Source organism: Podarcis gaigeae (assembly GCF_964106915.1).
Source record: "Podarcis gaigeae genome assembly, chromosome: 9".
NCBI lineage: Eukaryota > Metazoa > Chordata > Lepidosauria > Squamata > Lacertidae > Podarcis > Podarcis gaigeae.
The window spans coordinates 59,468,381-59,491,674 of NC_139685.1; the positions used below are offsets into that span (position 1 = coordinate 59,468,381).

Sequence of the window (23,294 nt, forward strand, 5' to 3'; positions counted from 1 at the left end):
TTGAAATAGCTCTCCATGACCAGATGCTAAAGTGTGAAATTGTGATGCTTTTCCTTTCTACTGCCCAGGGACTTAAATTCCTCCCACCTGATCTTAGACACAGATGTCCTGAGAAGTGATTCATGATCCAAATTGATTCCCAAATTTGGCTATCCTGTATGGCAGGTTGTTACATTATGAACACTGTATGACTGGCTCAGTGCCTTACTCTGATTGAATGTCCAGCCTGTAATATAACCTGAGCATTCCATTTTCCTAGAAATGCTGTCTTCAATCTAACTATAATTTTAAAACTGTCTTATTTTGTAGTCACAGAATGCTTCTGGACAACAATTACTTCAAAATTATCAGTTATTAATAGACTATAGTGGGTAAATTAGTAAAAAAAAAGACACCCTCTTATCTGGATATTCTCCCATTGTTGAGTATCATCAAAATTCTTCTCCTAAAAAAGATGGAATGTGGCACATGTCACTCTCTTTCCCTCCTTTCTTACGGATCTATTTTCAATCTACTTCAATATTAATCATCTTTAGTGTTAGTAATCTGTCTATCTACTAAAGACACATAAGACTCCATCTTACATTGTTTCACAAGTTTTACCTTATGAAGTATTGCCAATGTTAAATAGAAGTCTACCCCAACCAGCTACCTGATGTTATGAGGAAATGTTACCGACCAAAACTGAGCTGTCATAGATAAAAAGAAACATTCATGGTGGAAGACATCACTCCTTCCTTTTTCAAGTTTTCTACTCAGAGTTGAGAGTGGATTTCATGGTCTTTATTCAGCTCATAGTGGTGAGGAGGAGGAATGAAAGTTTCCCCAAAATATCTGCTTTATATACATTATTTACACAATGGGCTGCACGTGATTGGCTAATTCCAGGATTCTCCTGTAGGCCAATCAGGTTATGGATTCACTTACACCCGGAGCTGGACCAATCATACTGCTGCATTGTTCTAGGACCAATCAGACTGCTGCATTCTGAATCCTATTGTTCTAGGACCAATCAGAGTGTGGCATTTTGGATTCTATTCAACTCAAGTACATAACACTACTGCTGTTCCTTTTCCCACTGATGGAAAGGAAATGTCTTCAAAGGATCCTTCTCACAACAAACAAATCCCTATTGCATAACAATAAAGACACCCAGGTTACCTAAAGGTCTACCTTTGCCAATATTAATTTACTTTAGCCCGAAGATAGGCTTTGGGCAGTCTTTGGCCTGTCTCCAGTGGAAAGAGAGGATGCCACTGTGGGTTTGACTCCCCTTTCCAACCATTTACAGACATATCCGAAATACTTGGGCACCATGGAAAGGGCCTTCTGGGTGGTGGTGCCATGGTCATGGCGCTTTCTCCCTGAATAGATCTGACAGGCTCCCTTACTTCCTGCTTTCAGGAAGTCTATAAACACATTTTTTATCCAGCCAGGCACTTGATGTATGCCCCGTCCCCTGCTGTTTTAAAAGTTATATGCTGTTTTAGTGCTGCTCAAGTGTTTATTCTTTTGAAGTTTTAGAATTCTGAATATTTAGCATTTCTGTACTACACTCTTTTTCAAAGAAAGTGAATATAAATAAATTATATGATTATGGAACTGTTCCCTTAATTTTCATATTAGCCAACATTGTTTTAAAGCAGAACATTGTAAAGAAAAAACATGGTAAAGAAAATTGCCACTGATCCAGAAGAAGATACACATTTGGAACATGGTTTTTCCAACCACAGGTTACCCAAATGAAGAATTTTTCCAAACTACAGTTCCTATGCAAATGTCACTTAATTCTACCTGATCCACAATTTCACATCTTTCGTTTGTATTTTCCTTGCTCTCAGTAACAACTTTCCACCTTAAATATTTGAAAGTAGAAAGATGGGCAAGAACATTTTATTAGTGGGGGTTGGGATTCTTGCTGTGACTGATGGCTGAACACATTTATTTCTGCTATGTACAAATGTGATAGTTTAAAATAGTACTTTATTCAATCGGATGATATGACACACAGTCTATGTATAGTTAATAGTTTTGACCTAGCAAGCTACGCTGATCTTACAAAAATGCTCCACAGTTTCATTACTCTCACCAAAGTGGCTATGAAAATCCAAACCAGTTTAACATTTTCCCAGTGCTTCTCTTCAACTTCCCTTTCCAGACGGTTAAAGACATATCTGAAGATTCAGTAGGAAATTATTTTCTTCTTGTGAGGTACAAAAAGTTGCTTGTTATCCAAGGAACAGCTTTACAAGAGTCAGAGAGAAGGTAAATGATTTGTTACCCAAGATTATCAATTGTCTTCTGTGCTGAAATGTGATTAGATCTGATTATAACAGGTGGCCATAATCCAGCATAAAGTTAGACATGCTTAAGTCCCCTTACTGTAATGGGAATTAAGTGCAATTAATTGTGGCTGGCATGCCTTGACTAAAACTCTTTTCCTCCTATACTCAGTTAAAGGATTGAGGGTTCAACTGATAGATTCTGTGTAATTTAAAATTACCTAAATTCTTTTATTTAACTAGATGTGTTCTAAGATATCCAGAAGGTGTCTGCTTCAAGTATTTTGGAGGAAAACAATAATTTTGATATGGGGCTACACTAAAGAAAAACTATTTGAAATACTTTGAGCATGAAATACTTTAAACATTTTTGCATGAAATTTCAACCAGGTGCTAGACAAACTAACTTCTCTAATATGAACTAAAAATCGGAAGTTTTAAAAAGTTTACTATTAAAAATGCAAGTAATTTGTTGTCTTCAATGCTGTATGAAAACTTAGTTCAATGTGGGCCTCTTGTTCATGCAAACAGTGTCTGGAATTTTTGTTTATATATTTAAAATTAGCACTTCAAACAGCAGTATATGCTTTCCACCCTTCTTCTTGTCACAGAGCATTCTCTCCATCCAAATACTACGTAATAAATAAGGCTAATATTCCTCTAACTATATAACGACAATATACTGAACAGGACCCCCCACCCCCGCCCCTTTCATAACTAGAAGTACAAGAATTTCCATATGCTTTCTCTTCATTTTGGGATGTCTGGGGAAGCTGAGCTGCAGATGCTGCTAATACTGCTACTTCAGTTACCAATGGCATTCAGACTGACAGCTCTTCGTGCCAAACCAACAACTGTACTTCATAGCTCTGGAATAAGACACTGGCAGCAGCAGCTACCCCCCCATCTCCGCAGAGACAACAGCAGCCACCCGCCTTACTACCACTGCGGGACTATCGGGCGTCTCTCCAGGGTCTTCCGCTAAACTGCAGGGAGTGAAGCTGGGAACCAACCACTGGAGACACGTGTGTGTGTGTGTGTGTCCCAGCTTCGGGTCTTGGTCGAAATCTCTTTGTTCCCTTCAGTCAACTTGCAGTGATCGGAATGGAACTGCTTACAAAATCGCCTGCTGAGCAGATCATCACTCAAAAAGGGAGTGCTGGAGAAAGCAACAGCCGGATGATGAAGCACCAATCTCAAGAGCCATCAACATCCTCATCTGAGGAATCAAAATATGTGGAGATTTATGATTTCCCTGGAGGGAGGGGAGAGAGTCCCCAAGCTCTAAAACTGACTTCGGCAGGGAATGGAAGTAAAGTGGCCTTTATCAAACCTAAAAATGGACCTTATGGGATCAGTGAGGTTAACAGATTGGCTAACAATATGCTGGCAGACAAATCTGCAAATGAAGCACCCCAGGATTATAAATCTAAAATGGAAGGCACTCCTTCCCCTGTGGGGATGAAGGCTGATGAGGTGGGGGGAAGCATCACTGGCACCAGCTCAGAAAGGTCTGAGAACACTTTGTCCCCTAGTATCTCCAACATTCAGCTTTACACAAATGGCTGCCCAGAATCATCCTCATCCTCTTGTCCTTCGCCAGTACAAGAGACAGGCAGCTTTCCAAAAATGGATGACATGGGAACGGAGGGGAAAACCTCCTCTTCTTCATTTGGATATGAAAGTGATGAGGACGATGATGCAGACTGCAAAGAAATCTGTCTGAGTAACCAGAGAGGAGGGTGCAGGCGTGCTTCACAACTGATGCACTCGCAGCAAAGCTACACCAGTGAGAACAACTGTAACAATAATGATGAAGCACATTATATTACAACCCATGAAATCCAGCTTAGCGAAGTGGACCATGACATGGACTTTGATTATGGGTTAGCCTCTCGGTGGGATTTCGAGGACAACAATGTGATTTATTCCTTTGTGGATTACGCTTCCTTTGGGAGTGACGAGACACTTGCGGATACCCAGACAGAAGAGGACAATAGCTGTTATCTCAGCACGACAACCAGTGATCCCAATAATCAGACAGACAGTATCGATAATACCAGCAGTACAGAGATAGTCAGCATTAATTCTGAAAATGATACCCCTAGCACAGACAAATGCGCCAGCTCGGAAGAAAGTCAGTCCAAGAACCTCAGCAACATGAGTGAGAATTCTGCAGGCCAGATACTCCTATCAATCAAACCAACTTCCAGGGCTATAAATGAGCCTAGCAACCAGCACGAAAAGCAAAACATTATTTATGCTGCCAAGCATGAAGGCGACATGAGCCTCTGTGTCTCCACAGCTCATGAACGAAATTCAAGTTTGAAACAAGATGTGTTTCATGACTATGCAAAAAAATTTATTGCAGTTCCTGCACGTTTGCAAACAAGGTGTGGAGCCATAAGAGCAAGAGAATTGGGAGGATATTCAAGCGGTGCCTCCAGCGTGGTAAGTGAGTTGGATGATGCAGATAAAGAAGTAAGAAGCCTGACGGCAAGGGCATTCCGCAGCTTAGCTTATCCCTACTTTGATACCTTGAACCTGAGCTCCAGTGAATCCTCCACATCTCTTTCGGATCACACACTAGGAATCAACCGGTGGTCAACTTACTTGGATTTAAAGTGCGGCAGCCTTGGGCAGAAAGCAGAGCAAAATCTTTTCAAAAGCAGCACCGCATCTGCAGGATGGAACAGAAGCACGGGGACAAAGACATCCAGTGACCAGTTCTACATTCACTCCAATAAGTCACAGACAAAAGCATTAGAGTTTGTTGTCAGCAAGCTTGATGGGGAAATAACGCATGTTGAGACACCACCTTGCTTTGAAAAACGGATCCAGTCAGGCTCCCGGGTTGTTACTTTGTTGGAGACTCTCAATTTTAGCAGCAATATAAAAGCGGGTGTCCCCAGACCTGCTAAACCTTCTGAAAATGCTGCTGCTGGATCAAGTTGCACAGATGAAGTTACAGAAACACTGCCAAAGGAGCTGGGCAATGAAACTTGCAAACAAACTGGGCTGGCTGCAGAAACCATGGAAGGGACACAGAATAAATCAAAGTTTGCATCTAGTCTCCTCAAAAATGTTATCTCAAAGAAAATGCAACTGGAGCACGAGTTCAAAATGGAAAGGGGCGAAATCTCGGACACCACATATTCTGGTATGTCCAATTCCTTATCTTCTAAAGAGGTAGATGGTGCTTTCAAAGAAAAGTTAAAGGATGGGGGTTTGCAGAGACAGAATTCTAGATATTCAGAAGGCAGCTCTGAATACACTATTGTAACAGCAGATGATTTGGGGGAGTTTTTTGACAGCAAGTCCCCTACCTCCAAGCCGTCTACTCCCCGGGATGGAAATGTTAGCCTGGATCGATCCCTTTCTGAAACATTCTTAGATGAGGCATGTAAAATAAAAGAGAGTGCTTCTGAAACTCTCAAGGCAACTTTTCTCCGCAGTCAGAATAGTGCATTTAGAACATGGAAAGAAAAAGAAGCAGAGAAAAAGGAGGAGAAAGCTCCTGTGGGAAAACTGAAAATTTCATCCAAAGGTGACAGGAAGGCTGATTTGGGAGAATTCTCAGCCAGCAAATCAACTAAAATGTCTCGTCTCTTTGTTCCAAATATTCAACAAACAACCAAAGAAAAGCAATCCAGCACACAAGTGACAAAATATTCTACAGCAACCAACACAGCAGCTCAGACTGCCATCGCTACCACAATGATAAAGCCCAAACCTCCCGAGATCAAGATCAGCTTGGGTAGCATGCAGCAGAATAAAGATCACCCTTTCAATATTGCTAAGCTCCTCACACCCAAGCTATCTGGAAGTGTCCCAAACTTTTTCAAGGCAGCTGAAGATACCAGAAGCCAGCATCAAAAACAATTCAAAGGGGAAGGTATGGACAAAGTGCCTCAATTTCTGGTACGCGATGTAAGAGATAACAAACACAAGGTGCAAGGGCCTATCCATCAGGTTACAGATGTCAGGAAACTAATTAAGAGTAGCTACAGCCAAGAGTCGGGGGATAACAACAGTGACAGAGGCAGTGTCAACTCTGACCAGGGAGCATCTGAGCAGAAACCCAAGCAGCTGGTGACAGCAGGCATTTCCAGGCCTCTGTCTCCCATGGTGATAACCTGTCAGGCAGTAAGCAACAGCAAGGAAGACAAAAGGGCCACCAAGGCTTCAGAGACAGGGGCCAAAGCAAGTAGCGGGGGCAAGATGCTGCCATCCAGCCAAGATGGAACAATCCTGGTGCACAGGACCTCAGGGAGGCTGCCCGTAGCTACAATCGCCCCTAACAAAAGCGACCCTCACCAGCCTGCTGTGCTGAAGATAGTCTCCAAAACATCTGTGCCCTGGAGGCAGCAACCACAGCCGCCACCACCACCACCAATTCAACCTACACCAGTGGAGAAAAGCAGCAAGGTAGGCCCACTGGTGGTGGCTAGCGAAGAAGAAATTCCACGAGAAGAGGTGGCCAGGGCACCCCTCACAGCGAACCACCAAGCGCTGGAGAAACTTACAGCGGCCGTCCGGAGCATGGAGGAGCTCTACAGCTTCCACAAGAACGAGTGGAAGCGCAAGAGCGACCCGTTGCCCATCACCGACAGCCACGTCCTGTCCCTCATCGCCAGCGAGGAAAAGGCCACAGGGGGAGCCACGGGAGAGTCCACAGCCAGCGCCAAGGCAGAGGACCAGGATGCCAGTCAGAGTGCGGCCTTGACGACTTCCCCCAGCAGCATCGCCAGCAGCAGGCCTACGCCCGAGCGCCAACCCCGCAGCCGGACTGCCAACCCAACCAAGAACGCAGAGAAGGTGTCAGCCAAAATGGCAACCTTCGAAAGCTTGGCACAGGCTCGGGAGCGGGCACGCGGGCCAGGCTTCCGCGGGGAGGCCGCAGGGGGCACGGAGAGAGGCAGGGCCCCGGTGGCACCCCGCAGCACCTTCACCTTCAATGCCCAGGCCCAGAAGCCCAAGCAGCAGCAGCCTCAGGAGCCATCTCCTGACCCGCCACCAAGAGGCCTGAAAGGCCAGGCCGGGCCTCGCTCCATCAAGCTCTTTGGGGACAGGCAGGGGAACCTCGTGGAGCCCGACAGGGTGCCCAAGGTGGCGGCGGCGGCTCCCGACTGCGGGAACTACCTGGCCATCCCTCTCAAGGCATCGTCGTCGACGGAGCAGCCGGGGGCTGCCACATCAGGAGACCGAGGCGGCCGCCCGGGCCTAGTCTCCGCGGCGGCGGCAGCGGCGGCCCTGTGCAGCCACCAGCCCTATAGCACCGGCAAGACCCACGGGCAGGAGGCGGCCAAGCAACAGCAGCGCGGAGAGGCAGCCGCCCCGCAGCCTCAAGCCACCCATCCTCCGCCGCCTCCGCAGCAGCAGCAGCAGCAGCAGCAGCCGCCTCAGTTCGAAGTGTCCCCCGCGCAGCTCTTCCCTCAGGCCTTGTCCTTGGCCGCGGCGGCCGCCGCTTTCTCGGGCGCTGCCCAGCCCGCGCCTCTGCTGTGCTTCTCTCCGCCCGCGGCCGCCGAGCCCGCCGCTTTCCCGGCGCCTCAGACGCAGCGCAAAGTGCTGCTGGACCTCAGCACCGGGCAGTGCTACGTGGTGGACGCGCCGCTGCAGCCGCCGCCGCCGCCGCCTCAGAAGAGGCGCCTCTTCGACCCCGAGACCGGGCAGTACGTGGAGGTGCCCCTGCCGGCCCAGGCGCCACCTCCGGCCGTGGCCCCCATGACCCTCCCGGTGTCCTCCCTGGCGCTGGGCGCGGCGGGAGCCTATGGCGCCCCGGCCGCGGCCTACATGATCTACCCGGGCTTCTTGCCGGCCGTCTTGCCCGCCAGCGCCCTGCAGGGCCAGCTCGCCCAGCAGCCGGGCGGAGAGCTCGGCCCCGCCAGCCCCGGGGCGGACAGCCCTTACTACATGCCCACGGGCAAAGCTGCTCAGCAGCAGCAGCCACAGCAGCCGCCTCAGCAGCAGCAAGGGGTTCCTGGCGAGGGGAAGGCGCCGCTCATCAGCATCACTTCGCAGCCTCTGGGGCCCAGGATCATCGCGCCTCCTTCCTTCGACGGCACCACCATGCGCTTCGTCGTGGAGCACCGGTGATGGAGAGCCCGGCCAGGGATGCTGCTGCTCGCTGCTGCTGCTGCCACGGGTGAGTTGGGCTCTTGGACAGCAAGCCAGGGCCGCTTGTTTGTGATCCCAGGCCTCCTCACAGGCAACTTAGGAAAGGGCCTCCTCCACACACACACACCCCTGCCCGCCCCCTGCCCTTCATAATACAGGACTGTCCTGTGTTTCAGGGCAAAAGGGTACATCCTGTATGGGTACAATTTTGACCTGGGTGTCAGGTCTTCTCTCTCTCTATCTCTGCCAAGTTGCATGGTGTGTGAACGGTAATATATTTCAGCTCTGGGTAGCCAAGCACAGAGAGATTTTACGAATCCATGTGTGTGCACACCTACAGATTCCAGAGGAGCCATCCTGTTAGGTTGCAATGAATTGTAATGGGTTGCTTTGAAGTCACATCAGCATCAGATTTTAAAAAAAACAGCACACTTCCAATCACAACCTTGTCCTGTATTTTGCCAGAACAAAGGTGGCAACCCTACTTCCTACAAATGTGTGAGTTGTGAGGTGGGGGCCCTGCGGGGTAAGCCACTGTGCACATTGAGCGCTTTTACTTTTACCTTTGATTCAGGGTAGCTGGTCATCACGCTAACAACTTGAGCAGCCCTTTCGATCCCCAGGAATAAGCTGGTACTGATGATGATTAGTTATTAAATTTGTCACAAGTTGCTCCCTCGTATATTCACACCAGGAAGCAGTTGCCAAAGGGGAATAATATGTGTGCACTCACATGATGGTGTACTTGAGGTTTATACATGTTTGCTGTGCAGAAAGCGATGTCCTTAAAGGTAGTCATTGTTGCACGTGTGTAGTAGCCCTGTGATTAATTGGAGGGGAGGAGGTTAAAGTTTTCTGTAATGGATTAATCAAACTCTGTGTCTGAGCACTTTCAGGTTTATTGGTTAATGCACCCACTTGCATCTTCCCCAAGATAGGTTTTTGGGGTTTTTTGGCAAGAGAGAGGGTTAGCAGAAGAATAATGTTTTGGAAGATGAGAGGCATCAGATTCTTAGTGGTCCCTGTTTGATTATAAGGCAGGGTAAATTCAGAGGAACAGCTGATCTGAAGAAAGTGAGGAGTGTCTTGTGTCTATTGACTGTTAGCGTGAACGCTCTGACATATCACAGAAGTGGCAAGATTGTAGATCACCACCTGGCTCACACTACACACTTCAAAGAAATGCCAAGAGCCACTGAGCTGCAGTTTCATCACTCATCTGTGACATATGAGACTGTTCATACTAACGGTAGAGTTGCCAACTTTTTTCTGGTAGGGCTTTAACAGCTGCTCGACGAGCAGAGATTCTGCAGGTGTTTTTGTTCATTATGTATAGATAAAGGTACAGACGTCTTGCCAGGAAAAGAAAGTTGGCAATCATAACATTCAGCAAATTACCTCAGAGAGGTCTTGCCGGTTCAGAACATTTTAATGTTAGCCATGCTCAGAGTAGGCCCATTGAAATTAGAGTGCATGACTTACTTAGGCCTGTTACTGTAATTTCAATGGCTCTACCCTGAGAAGCATTTATCTCAGGGTACCCATGGGTACCATGGCTTTCACTCTAGCACTCCTAGAAAAAAATCTATGGGGTAAAATGCACAGATACGTTCTAACTGACTTCTGTGAAATGAGTGGGTGTACTGTAGCCACCATCAGTGTGCATGTGCACATTTAAAATCAATATTGTATAATCTCCACAATTGGGACCAGCAGCACATAGCTGATTTCTCATGGTAAGTATAAGGTTGCTGGAGGTAGCTATCTAACTTTGTGCTATGCAATGATCCCCATGTGTTATGCTATGTCCCCCCCATAACAGCTATTTTGTGACTGGCACCCCCCAGTTGCATACAACCCGTAGGTTTTTTTTTTTTAAAAAAAGGCCTAGGGCATATAGCAGCTTAGGTTTCAGCAGGGAAACAGTGAAATGAAAAGAGTTCATCACCATGTCAAGATCCTGATCTGGACTGGGCTCACTTGTGGTGGCTTTTTGCAAAAAATGAGACCTGGCTAGACCCACAGTATTCAAAAATGGTTATTAAAGCAATGTTTAGTTTGGCCCTCATTGCACCCAGTGGGTGAGAGCAGGGTAAGCCTGGAGTCTGCTGTATGTCTTGGCCAAGGTTCAAAATCAGCAAAAGATTCTCCTGCATCATATTGAACTTCATTTTCTAGGATGCTTTTCCCCCACTTGAAGAGTCTCATCTTCTTTCTTAAAGAGGTGTATCTGTGTATGGAGGGATAAGCTTGAGTTGAGTGTAATAAATCTTTCATCTTAATGGGGGAGTGGATATTCTATATTTGTGGTTACACAAATAGCCTTGTCGGTCTCTGTACGCTAGAACTTCAAGCAAGCTAAGTGTGCACTTAGATGAGATGGCAGGAGGACACCTCCCACTCTTTCTTTTTAAAAAGGTTAAAAACAGCTATAGGGTAACCAGGCTGGGTTTACAGCACACCCCTCCAATGCCTTCCTTTCATTTTTAAATCATCCCCCCTGCCTTGAAGCAGCTACTTGCCCAGCGTGAGTGGGGAGGAGGAGCTTTGAGTGAAAGGGCTCTAATCCAATATAGGCAGCTGGTATTCTTTTTTTAATGCAAGAGGTCCACTATCTCATCTAGAGTAACCTTTACTTTGTGGATTCAGTGCAAGGCGTAATCATGAAAGCAACCTGCCCAAGCAGGTTGTGAGTCTTGGATTCCCAGCAAGTGGTATTCATAGACATATTGACTCTGATCTTAAATGTAGAACGTAGCCAACATGGCTAGTAGCCATTGCTAGCCTTATCCTCCATGAATTTGTTTAATTCTGTTTTAAAGCTATCCAAGTTGGTAGTCATCACTAGCTCTTGTGGGGGTGAATGCTACAATTTCACTATGCCCTGCGTGAAGAAGTACTTTATTTGATCTGTCCTGAATCTTCTAACATTGAGCTCAATTGGATGCCCACAAGTTCTAGTGTTATGAGAGGGGGATATTTTTCTTTCTTTCTCCACAAAATGCATAATTTTATATGCTTTTATCCAATCACATACACTAAGATTCAAACTTCAGAGGTACATTCTGCTTGGGCTTTGTCTAAAGATGTTTTTGGTATAAAAATAGAAACTAGTGGTCCTCAGCATAATGAAAATCATTTTGGGAGTGTCTTCAAAGGTAGAAATTTCCTGCACCTTTTTGACTACCAACTTTGGTTGCAAGCCTTGTTTTTGTGAATGAGGAATTTAACACAGATTTAAGATGCAGAAGCAGAGAGTGATGTAAGCGTGTCAGGGTTGGACTGGGAAGCCTTCAAGGTTCCTTCCAACTTTATGATTCTGAGATCAGATTTTGGACTGGAGAATTTATGAATTGTATCTAATATTATGAGTTGTATCTAATATAAACCATGCTCAGAGTACTCCCACTGTATTTAAAGCCACTGTATTTAATGGAGATGGCTAGTCTAGGGTGCGTATGACTGAGTTGAATATAGCCCTATCAAAAACGGTAAAGCAGCATGTCCAATGATATGTGTGTGTGTGAGAGAGAGAGAGAGAGATTTTAATAATTTGACCTTTATTCTAAGATGCTTTCTAACAAACTTTGTTTTGTAAATCAAGGATTTATTTTTTTGTTTGTACTTTATCTTACAGGCACAAACAACGAGAATTTCCTTCCCTTAATCTGAAAACGACTTGGTAATGCTAAGCTCTCATTTAAGCTGCTTTTTCTCTTTGTCATGTATTTCTCATGCATTTTTTGTACAACACAAGTGTTGATGATGTTCATGTTTGTATAGCACCCCCTCCCTCTGTTTTTCAACTGTGCATAAATTTAATTATGCAAGGGTGGGTGAGTTGTGGTCTTTTTTGTAAACTGTCTATATATAATGCAAGGTAATTGTTATGCCTGCTAACACATGTGGCTAACTACATGTTACATGCAAATACATGTAAAGAAACAATACGAGCCATTTGCTTTTTAATGAAAAGCAGCTTTGAATAGAAAAACAACAGAATGGAGAAAGAAGGCAAGTGCTTAACCTTTTCCCTGACATAACTGCAAAAACTGGACACGGGAAGGGTTAGATGTCCCTCCCGCATCTGTGTTTCTTTTTTAAAAAAAATTGATTGGAAGGAATTTGATACACACATTTGTGTGTAACATGTAGTTTTCCTTAAGCTTTAACTTGAACTTGTAAAGATGATGTAAAGTCATTTCAAATTTAGTTTCTTCAAAGGTATTAAAAGTTTGCAAGTAATAGCCAACACATGTTGTTTCCCCTGAATGAATACACAAGTTGTATTCTTGAAATAATCTTCAGTAGGAGCTGAGTTAGGACGTGGTTTACATTATAGGTATGCACTTTGTTGAGCTTGGTTCAATGCACCTTGGTTCCAGTTTAGCTAAAGCCAGTCGTGTCTATGCCCCAGTGAAAACATACAGGGCCCAACCAGAGGCACCAGCTTGTGAGGCAGATTGGGGGACCATTGTTCCTTCAGGAGGTCGTGCATGCAACGACCACATCAGGATGTGATGTGCAATGTTCCCACATTGTGCTACGTTGAAGGAGCTAGGAATGTGGCAGCAGCATGACTTCAGTGGTTGGCAGCTCCTCCTCCTGTTGTTGTTGTCACAACAGGAGGAGGAGAAGGAACTGGCCACTGAAGCCCGCTCTGCTGCCGTGTTCCTGGCTCCTCTGACCTCACCTAACATTGGGGGGATGCCCTCCCAAACAAATATGGGGGGTCAAAAGGGTTCAGCCCCCAGGAGTTGGCGCTCCTGGGGCCAGATTCATTTAACAGGTCCTGCTAGCAGAAGCCCACAATAGGACTTGAGCTAGCACAGCAAAGCTTTCCCCACCTCTCCCCCCCCCCCCGAATTTGCTAAGGGCGGACAGGAGGACCCAAAGAATAGCACACAGGGAAGGAAAGGGGAGATCATTCCATCAGGCAAGCAGAAATGCTTGCACTGACAAAGTGATCTCCTTGGATTCCTCCTTTTAGTTGCAAGACGAAGACTGCAAGCATAAAACCACTCACCCAAGTGTAAGACCCATTGAAATCAATTGGATTTACTTCGGACTATATATGGATGGGATTGCATTGATTTTAGCAGTATGTGAAGCCCAATCCTATGCATGTTTACTTTGAAGCAAATCACATCAAGTTATTGGGGATCATTGCCAAATACAGGTGAATAGAATCACACTTTTAGTTATGCTTTAGATGGATTGGGCCTTAATCACTAATTATGTTTTTTCCAGACTCGGTTGTAAAAATAACTGGAAATTTGCTTTGATTGCTTTATAATTCAAAATTTGCTGCTTTGTACTATTTTGTGTGATTTTGTAAGGAGCCTTGACCACATTAAAAAAAAAAAAGATCAGAAAACTAGAAAAGGAATGTACTTAAATCTAGGGATACGAATTTTCTTTAGCAGGCTGGCTGCCTTTAAGAGTTTTGCAACAGACAGAAATTCAACTGGTGAAGTTTACCCCATCACTTAATCTTCATGTAGAAAAAAGTGGTACAGTATTCTCGTTGATATTCTAGTCTTGTATATAGCTATGCAAAAGGCGTTCACCTTTAATTTTAAAAGCGAAGATAATTTTTATTTTCCCTTCTATCCAAGTGTTTAAGCTAAACATGTTTTTTGTGTTTGTGTTTTTGCAAATGTATGGATTTTGGAGAAACTCTTTAGAAAGTATTTTATGAATGTTAACGTAACCTGCTATTTCTTGTCAGTGTCCTACGCCAGTTACATGTATGTTTGGCATCAAGCTAAAGCTCAAAGATTTACCTCAAAGCTTTCTCAAGGGAGGAGAATGAACACTTTAGTGAGCTTTTGAAATAGAGAAATGTTGCAGGAAGTTTACTTGATGCAGGCACAGCAATCTTAGCTACACTTAGGACCCACCCAGGAGAACTTGAGACTTTCCCAGGCCTGCCATGATTACTGGGCATATGTGCCATCTATAGCTGAGAGAGGCAGAATATGCTCTGTCAGATATGCGAACCCTGTACCCATCCCCCAAACATACAGACATACCTTCTGTTCATTGTTTGTTGCATTGAAATCAATACCTTTTGGACTAGATCAATTAGCTAGGGATGAGGTGCTGCGTTTCTCTTGTGGGGAGGTTTGTCATTTGTCTATTGTGATTTTAGTTGCATTGCCACTGGAGTGAATTGGGATCTTCCTCCTCAGGTGAAACATCTGAGGAAAGCAAAACACAGGAGTTTCTTTAAGATGCTCTAAGGGCTGTTCTGCACATCATTTCGCTATCATGGTATATTGCCTGAAGTGAATTTGCAGAAATTACAGTGGTACCTCTGGTTACGAACTTAATTAGTTCCGAAGGTCCGTTCTTAACCTCAAACCGTTCTTAACCTGAGGTACCATTTTAGCTAATGGGGCCTCCCGCTGCCACTGCGCCACTGGCACACGATTTCTGTTCTCATCCTGAGGTAAAGTTCTTAACCCAAGGTACTACTTCCGGGTTAGCGGAGTCTGTAACCCGAAGTGTTTGTAACCCAAGGTAGCACTGTATAAGGAATTTCAAGGGAAGCCCAGAGTAGTTTCAATACAGTGGTACCTCAGGTTACATACGCTTCAGGTTACAGACTCCACTAACCCAGAAATAGTGATTCAGGTTAAGAACTTTGCTTCAGAATGAGAACAGAAATCGTGCTCCAGTGGTGCGGCAGCAGCAGGAGGCCCCATTAGCTAAAATGGTGCTTCAGGTTAAGAACAGTTTCAGGTTAAGAACGGACCTCCAGAACGAATTAAGTACCGGTACTTAACCCGAGGTACCACTGTACAGGAATTGTAACATTTCTCAGGGGAGATTTCACACATCCTAAGATTTTAGTGAAGGCCATGTGTGTTCACACATTACCAGTCAGTCTAAGTTGAATTCATTTGCTGCACCTGTAGTGAAAATATACTAGAAGTGAAACTTGAAACACGCAAAGCCTACGTCAGAAAAAGATACTCAGTAGAGATACTAAAGGCTGTACGTACAATTCCATTTCACGTTTTTGCTGTGCAGTACTTTAAGATACAGAGCTTAAAGGAGAAGCAGATATCTTATTGAATAGATCATTAGGAAAAGGGGGTTGCTGTATCAGTCTTAATAAATGGCCAGGGCATGTCAAAACTAAGGGCATGTCCCATAACTGTGCCATACTAGGTTGATAAAACCAGCAGTCAAGTCCCCCCAAAGACCAGACATGCTTACTGGTGCTTTGTGTAACTGATGGGAGCATTTGCTGCAGCTCCCAGCCCAAATAAATAAGCTATAGTACTCTAAGGATGGGTTCTATTTTTTTACATTGTTGGAGGGTTTTTTTTCCTTATTGAACTAGTTAGTTTGATGAGCTCAAAGGTACATATTTATCGGGCCACGTTCCATCACAATGGGTTTAATTGAGCATCACAGTGGCCTTGATTGTCGACTTGCTTTGAACACTAAATGTAAAACTTTTTGATAGTATAGGGGTAGACTATTTGATCTGTTGCAGTGTAAAAGTGTTTTCATGCAAGCCATTTACCCAAGATACCCCCTGACTTTATTCGTATTTCCTTCAACCACAACTAAGGAAGCTGAATGATTACAAGTGCCAGTGCCAATTTAAGTATAGGACAGGAGAGTCCTTCACTTACCTGCTCCAGAAAGTATTCACCTCTATGGTATTAATGGTGAATGGAAAACCAGTTCGCACATGGCACCAAATGAAGGCTAAAAGGGCAATCCACCTTCCTTCAGTCTATTTAATCTATTTCAAAATGGGATGCCTGCACAGTCAGAGCTGCATTATCACCATTCACATGTGCTTACAAATAGCATGAGAGGGGCTCAAAGATAATTTCTATGGCATGTGTGAAAAAGCTCTGAAATCTTACATCCTTATTAAATACTCTGCAAGCATATCTCTAATTAGGGGTGATTTAATATGTGCATTTCCCATTTTCCTGTATGAAATGAAATTATACCAACTCTGAAAAATGAATGGGTCTCAACCCCATTTTTTTGTATGGTATAAATAATTTTATTTTTCTAGCTTGGGGTTTGTTTTTTCAGTTTAATGCTTCTTAACAGAAAATGAATTCATTCATTCTTTGCTTTCTTTCTTTTAAAAAAAATCTAATTCTCAAAGTATTCTCTGCTATTTTTCAAAGCCTGCATGTGATGCACAAAAGACTCGTATGATGTTTTCAGACTGCCGGACAGTATGGATACCACAGTAGCTCAGTCATATTCTCATGCACATAATATTAGAACCCGTGTAATCAGTGACATATTTCCTCTATCTCGGTGCTCATGGAAATGTTTCTCTGTACCGTTTACAAGATACATGTTTGCACACACAAACACACACCACAACCCTGCGCAGAGTTAGGCACACTTAATTCTGTCTTGTATTGTGGCCAGAAGCTCTCAGGGGTTACAATTTTGCCCAGTGTACTTGAAAATAAGAGTGGAACTGCGTGTGATCAGAAACATAGGGCTACTTACTGCCAAAAACACAGCAGCCCTGTGTCAGATCCCACTCCCCCTCCTCAGTAGCACATGATTCAAATTACCTCATGTCTTGACATCATTACACTGAGCATTTTTGACCAATCCTTCATTTTTAGCTGGCAGTGTTGGGGAAACAGTATAATGACCCAAAACCACCAGGGAAGTGTTTCTGATAATGTGTAGTTCTGCTGTTATAAAAAGACCAGGCACCCTATATTTAAATGTTTGTACAGATTTTTAGTGCCTGTTTAAAAAAAAAACAAAACTTTTCTCAGGGCAAATCTCCTCACTTGGCGCATTTCAGTCATAATATCAGGTTATGCTTAATTTTTACTGTTATATACTAACTACACTTTTGTGATTGTAGAGAGAACTTGATTCTGTAAGATTGCTGTGAGATTTCCTGACAATATTCTGGACCCAAGCCAGGAAAGCAATTAAATATGTGACAGGAATGGTCTTGGTGAAAGCACAGGTGTAAATACTTTACTGCATCAGGGTCAGAGGTTTCATGGGTTACTTTGCAGGTTTATTCCCCCAAATTTTTACGTGTAGACAGGCAGGTTTGTGGAGTTGGCCCTCTCTAAAAATACTGGTCCAAGAAGCTGGAAAAATCCAATAAATGTGGTGCTCTGCATATGCCTTATGTTATTAGGGAGGGGTCGTAGTTCAGTAGTAGAGCACATGCTTGGTTCGTATCATATTTCAGATTCAGCGCAGTTAATGGATCTCATGTAGCAGAGCTGCAAAGACTGTCTCCCTAAAACTCTGGAGAGCCAAGGACAGTCAGCATAGCAGCACTGCACTAAATTGATTACTTTTCTGCTATAAGCCAGCTTTAAAAGTTGAACTGTATGTAGTCTGGGAAGGGCTTCAAGGATCAGATCCCCCTCCCTTTCACAAGTCTGTATACCTGCCCACTGGAGCCCTACTCCAACTTTTCTTCCCCTATCCTTAATTCCTTGTATTATCCATGTATTTATTTATTTCGTCTGATATCCAATTAAGTCATACTCAGAGTAGACCCATTGTGGATATGTTTCTTAAGTTCATTGATCTTTATAGATCTACCCTGAGTATGGCTAACATATCATCCTACATCTTTTCAAATTAATACAGATTAAGACAGAAAACCGAACCTGGTTGGTCCTACTTCATATTAGTTACTATTATGAGTGCTGATGCAGAATATCATTTAATAAATCAATTTTTGATTTATTAACTGTGCTTTGAATTCAGACTATGGGATTGCATAAAAAGAACAGTGAGCAGAAGGGAAATGGTTGCTGGTGCTGTTCTGCAAACACTTAAGTGTTTGTTTGCTTTGTGTAGGCTGTTGTACAAGCAAACCTCTTTGGATTTCCTTTTTTCATCAACCACATTCTCACACAAACGGTAAAACAACCCTTCCGTACAAGGAAGATCAGCTTCAGATTCAAGCCTATGAATAAGCCAAATTAGTTGATTATATAAAATCAGCTAACAACATTTGTAGAACAGGTGTAATTTATATTACCTGCTTACAGTATCTGGCAGAATTTAAGTTTCTAGGTTCGGCTTTTGATTTACTGTAATGTAAACCATGGTCTACCCATAAAAGGGTTAACATGCCAATAGGTTTATTTATTTTACACATTGCAGCCATATCATTTTGCAGGTAAGATTACTCTCAGTTAAGAAGCAATGATAGCGTGTAGGCATCGCTTTAGTGGTTTGGGTCAGCTTCAGAGCCCACTCAAGCAATCCACAGGGAAATTTCTGATTGGTTTCCCTGGGTCTTGTAAGAGGCCGCCTTTTCAAGCCTGAGATGTTGTACTGAATGTCTATATACAGGAATGACTTTTACACTATTATGTTTGTTACTATTTTCTTTTTGGTAGCTGCTTCAGATAATTTTGTTTTCTGTCCACAGAAAGATGCCTTTGCCACCTAGTTTTGATGGCTGTGGTGTCATTTCTTTTCCTGTTACAAACTGCAGCAAATTACCTAAGGGCAGTAAATTCTAAAGTGCTTGATTTTTAAAATGATCTGTGGTGGTGGTTCTCCGCCTCTCTCAATCTTCTAGATAAGGGAGGATCAGCGTCAAGTAATTTAAAGAGCGGGGAGACATAAAGAAAGTGCAATGGTAATGAATGATAATGTCAGTTGTATGTTGGGCTTGAGTGCAGTTGAGCAAAATGGGAAGGGCAGAATGCTTTGAAGACTGTTTTGGTGAAATGGACTGCTGTTTGTGGAAAACCTAAAGACACTTATCTAGGAAATGTTGACTCTATGCTGCTTTCAACATAGATGACATTGTAGCGAGTTATTGGCTGAAGTCTGGCGTGATCCCATTACAGAATGCTGTAAGCTTGGAATTCAAGGACAGCAAACCCAGCAAAGGCGCTCTGGGAATTGCACTACGGGTGTGTTGCACATAGCGAAGATTTAATTGTATGAGGATCACAAGAATATAATAAACTGTTTAAATGCTTTAAGCATCAACCTTTGTATGCAAACAAGCAAGCATTTGTATATTTTTTGAATGTTATGACAAATAAAATGTATTTTTCATTAAACTATATTATAAACAACCTCCTAAGTACACCGTGTTTTTTATGTTTTATTTTCAGTCTATACACACACAAAACATCTGACAAGAATTATTCATGTTGGGTTATATTAAACTTTCATACAGGGTAGAGCCGCTGAAGTAGACCTAAGTCAAGTCATGGTAATTAATTGCACTGAGTAAAAGTTAATTAAATACAGCACATCATTGTAATGCTAGCCATTCCTTTAGTTAAGATGAGTAGATTCATGCTACTTCCTTTGCAACCAACATTCTAGCTGTAGTTATTATGTTAGAAACAATTAGGAGGGGAATAAGATTTATATAAAATATTAGCATAAGATGTATTATATGAGCTCTTTTACCCCAGAAAAGCTTAATCGCTGGACAGTTCACCAAATCCTGATTTGCATTGCAAAATGTAACAACAGAACATTGTTACTGTTAGCATTTTACTCTCTGTCATCTAAATAAAATACATTTTATCAGTACATGACCTTACAATGTTTTCCCTTTATATTAACCTAGTATCTGACTTAGGTTTTTAAAAAGCTCTCTACATTATAGTGGATCCAGCTTGGACAAAAATAAATATATCTTCACAGTTAATAAAGCTGCTTGTGCCTGTAAATCATACTCTAAGGGAGATTTAGTTATTTCAAAAGCAAGAAATTACCATACTAGGGGTTTTTTTACTAAAAAATAATGTTTAAAGGGGGGTAGTCTTATACACGGGGGCAATCTCCCCCCATTTTCTTAATTTTGAGTCTCCAAAAATAGGGGGCGTCATACATGGGGGCATGTTATACATGGAAAAATACAGTATGTTACCAAACTCAGAATAGTGCTCAACAACAGTTTCACAAAGTGACACCCACAGAAAAGAGAGATTTGCAGCAAGCAATTTCAGATTAGGACCTTTTGCACTGCTGCCTAGAGGTTCATGTATTGTCTTTGTGTTGGTAGCATGACACAGGTAGCGGCACAATTTATTTTCTTATTTGATCGCCTATTGCATTTGCACCAGCAGTACATCCTTTAATAGCAACTGAACATACAACAGGTATGAAGACCAGAGTGTGGAGAAATGGTTCGTTAATAATGGCCACTCCCTCTCTTCTTATGAGGGATAAGTGGGAGCATTGCTTTTTCCCAAGAAAAATAGGTGCCAGTACTCACCATGAAGTTGTTACAGTAAATGCCACATGTTTTAACAACAAAAGAGGTGCTGGTACTGAGTACCATTGAGTACCCCCTTAAAACCCACTGGGTGGGAGTTCAGCACTTTGCACTCTACTACAGAAGGGCAGTTGTACCATCTTGATAGAGTTCTCTTTAACTTCCAGAGCAAAGCATAAGGGAACACAGCAGACTGAGTGGGTATTTTTCAGAATGATAGGGTGGGAGGCTAGCTGATGGATGCTTGCTGATTAGCAGAAATTGGCACAGCCTGTTCTTTCCAGGCCTACAAGAAGACCTTTTCAAGATGGCATTTGGATTGGCTCTGTAAACTATTTTTAACTAGTTATCTCTTTCATTTATTTTTATTTTTATTTTTTTATGTCTGATTTTAATATGTGTTAGTTTCTGTAAAAGAAAATGCCGGAACAAACTTGGGCCTAGTCCTGGACTGAAAGATGGTGTAAAACTCATAATAATGATGATGATGATGATGATGATGATAAAAAACACAATACACATTACAGTATCAGAAAAAGGATTGCACATTTGCTAATGGAGTGCAGCTGTACTGTTACAGATCAAGCCCATCAATGGAACCATGTAAATCCTTCCAACATTGCTGTAAATTAAACTTCAGCTAAAAATGGGATGTAGTTTGAAAGGTTCCATTTGTTTGAAAAGAACATTTTCTCCATTCAGCCTATAAAATGAGAAAAACAATATAAAACAATCCAAAAGTGTCACCACTACCATGCTAATAAGTGAAATAAAAGTTTTTATCTAACAAATTAAAGTGGGAAGAAATGATGATGACACGGTAGAGGGTTGTTGTTTTTAACTGCTCCTCTAGCAGCAGGTGGAAAACTTGCAAAGTTAAAGTTAGCAATGGGCTTTTAAAGGGTTGCTTAGCAAAGACATTCCTGGTTAACTAGCACCGAGTATGTTTCAGGCTGTCACAGAGACCGCTTGAAGGCATGAGATTAAAATAAGCATTCTCCTGAATAATGAGCTTATAAGCACCACCGACATCAGAGTCACTTTCTTAGGTGCAGTGAAGAAACCAGTTCTAAAGTGCTTTCCACCTGTGATATTTTTCGCTGTTGCAGCTCCATCTTGTACAGGAACCAGGATGGCTGCCTACTATCCATGGTGGTTGAGTGACTGCAGGGCAAAACTGCATGATAAGTACATGTGCACACACAAACACACATATACTCCATGAGAGGTAGAGTCTTAACAGCTCTTTTGCATACTTCTTTATTACAACATTAATTAATTGCATTTTGTCAGGACTGCCTCTAGGTCCCAGCTCACAGAGGACCAACGCCCGGTTGATGTAATGTACAAAAGTCTTTATTGAAGTTTAGTTTCCATTTCAAACCCCAGAGCGCGCAGCCCTACGTCTAGACTCTAGATCGGCGAAGTCCCCTCTGAGTCACTATCCCTTCCGCACCAGTTCAAGATCCTAGCCCGGCTCCACCTCCTGCGCTGTTCCTTCCTCCTCTGGGTCCTTCTGCCCCCTGGGGTTTCCTCCTTCCTGGACTCTTCTGATGCTGACCCCCCTGAGTCTTGCCCTTCCTTCCGGCGGGCTTTAGGACCTGGCTCCCTATCCGGGCTCCCTGCTGTGCCGCTCGCCTGTACATTTGAACTTGGCGCGCGCGCCCAGCCGGTAACCTTCCTCCTGACCGTTTCCCCGCTCTCCGATGTGGGCGTGGTCAAACCTGACTCATCTCCTCTCGCTGGTGGTGAGAACACTGGTCCCAATTCCTGGGACTCCCCCTCCCTACTGCGCTCTGGTGGGGAAGCTGGTCCTGATTTCCAACTGCTGCTCAGGGAGTCCCCGCTGGCCCCTTCCTCCTGGGGTTTTCCCCCTGGAGCCCCCCTTGCCCTGGCCATCGGCGCTCCCTTCTGTGAATCTTCCGATTCGCTGGAGAGGCTCGTGGAATGACTCTGGCCACTGTCACTGCCTCCACCCCACTCGGATTCCTCCTCCTCACTTTCCATTTGCTCCCCCTCCTGTGTCTCTGCTCCTGAACCCCTGACACATTTATATCCCTCCTTTTTCTCTAAGGAGCTCAAGATGGTGTGTATCACAATCCCCACAATTAAACCTTGTGAGGAAGGTTAGGCTGGGAGGCGGTGCTTGGGCCAAGGTCATCTAGTGAGCTTCATGCCCAGGTAGGGAATGTAACCCTGGTCTCCTAGTCTGACACTCTTAAACCCCTGTATTACACTTGCTCTTATGAGTCACTTTGTACATGAATTGCTCTCATGCGGAGAACAACACATAAACTTACTGGGGCAAATGGGAATTTCCATATGCATTTGGAAAAAAATTCCACTGAAATCACATGACTCGGTTGCCCTGGAATCATACGGAGGGAAGAACCTTTGGAGAGCCTCCTAGGACAATATTTTCCAGACTCGGGACTGAACCCATCTTTGAAGGAATCCTGTGCAAACTGCTCTCTGATAGAACCCTTCCTGTTAGTGGACCCAGGCAGCAGCAGGGCTAGCCCCATTTAAGTTACCCACGATACTTCTGACTGACGCTTTGTCCATGGCATTATGGAAACTGAAAATAGTTGTTAGACTCACCTGCCTGGCACAGCTTGGAGCATTGGGCTGGAAAAATATTTGTAAAAAGAGTG

The 23,294-nt window shown here is 43.6% G+C and overlaps 1 protein-coding gene across 3 annotated transcripts; it reads left to right on the top strand.

Annotated features, from left to right (window-relative positions):
* Positions 1-777: 777 nt before the first annotated feature.
* On the top strand, positions 778-19,480 carry LOC310852055 (uncharacterized protein C4orf54 homolog). Of its 3 annotated transcripts, XR_014567970.1 has the most exons (4): positions 778-8,427; positions 12,037-14,781; positions 14,873-14,974; positions 15,210-17,941. XR_014567970.1 is itself a non-coding variant. In XM_083754767.1 (2 exons), exon 1 carries the CDS (start codon positions 3,387-3,389, stop codon positions 8,376-8,378), a length of 4,992 nt encoding a protein of 1,663 aa, XP_083610893.1. In that variant the 5' UTR covers positions 778-3,386; the 3' UTR covers positions 8,379-8,427; positions 12,037-17,941. The 3 variants fall into 3 exon arrangements, 1 of the variants encoding a protein (XP_083610893.1); XR_014567969.1 differs by lacking the exons at positions 14,873-14,974; positions 15,210-17,941 and adding an exon at positions 19,200-19,480 and having other exon boundaries at positions 12,037-12,081; XM_083754767.1 differs by having other exon boundaries at positions 12,037-17,941.
* Positions 19,481-23,294: the final 3,814 nt, after the last annotated feature.

Coding starts and splice junctions, on each gene's coding strand:
- LOC310852055 (XM_083754767.1), top strand. CDS start 3,387: ATGGAACTGCTTACAAAATCGCCTGCTGAGCAGATCATCACTCAAAAA.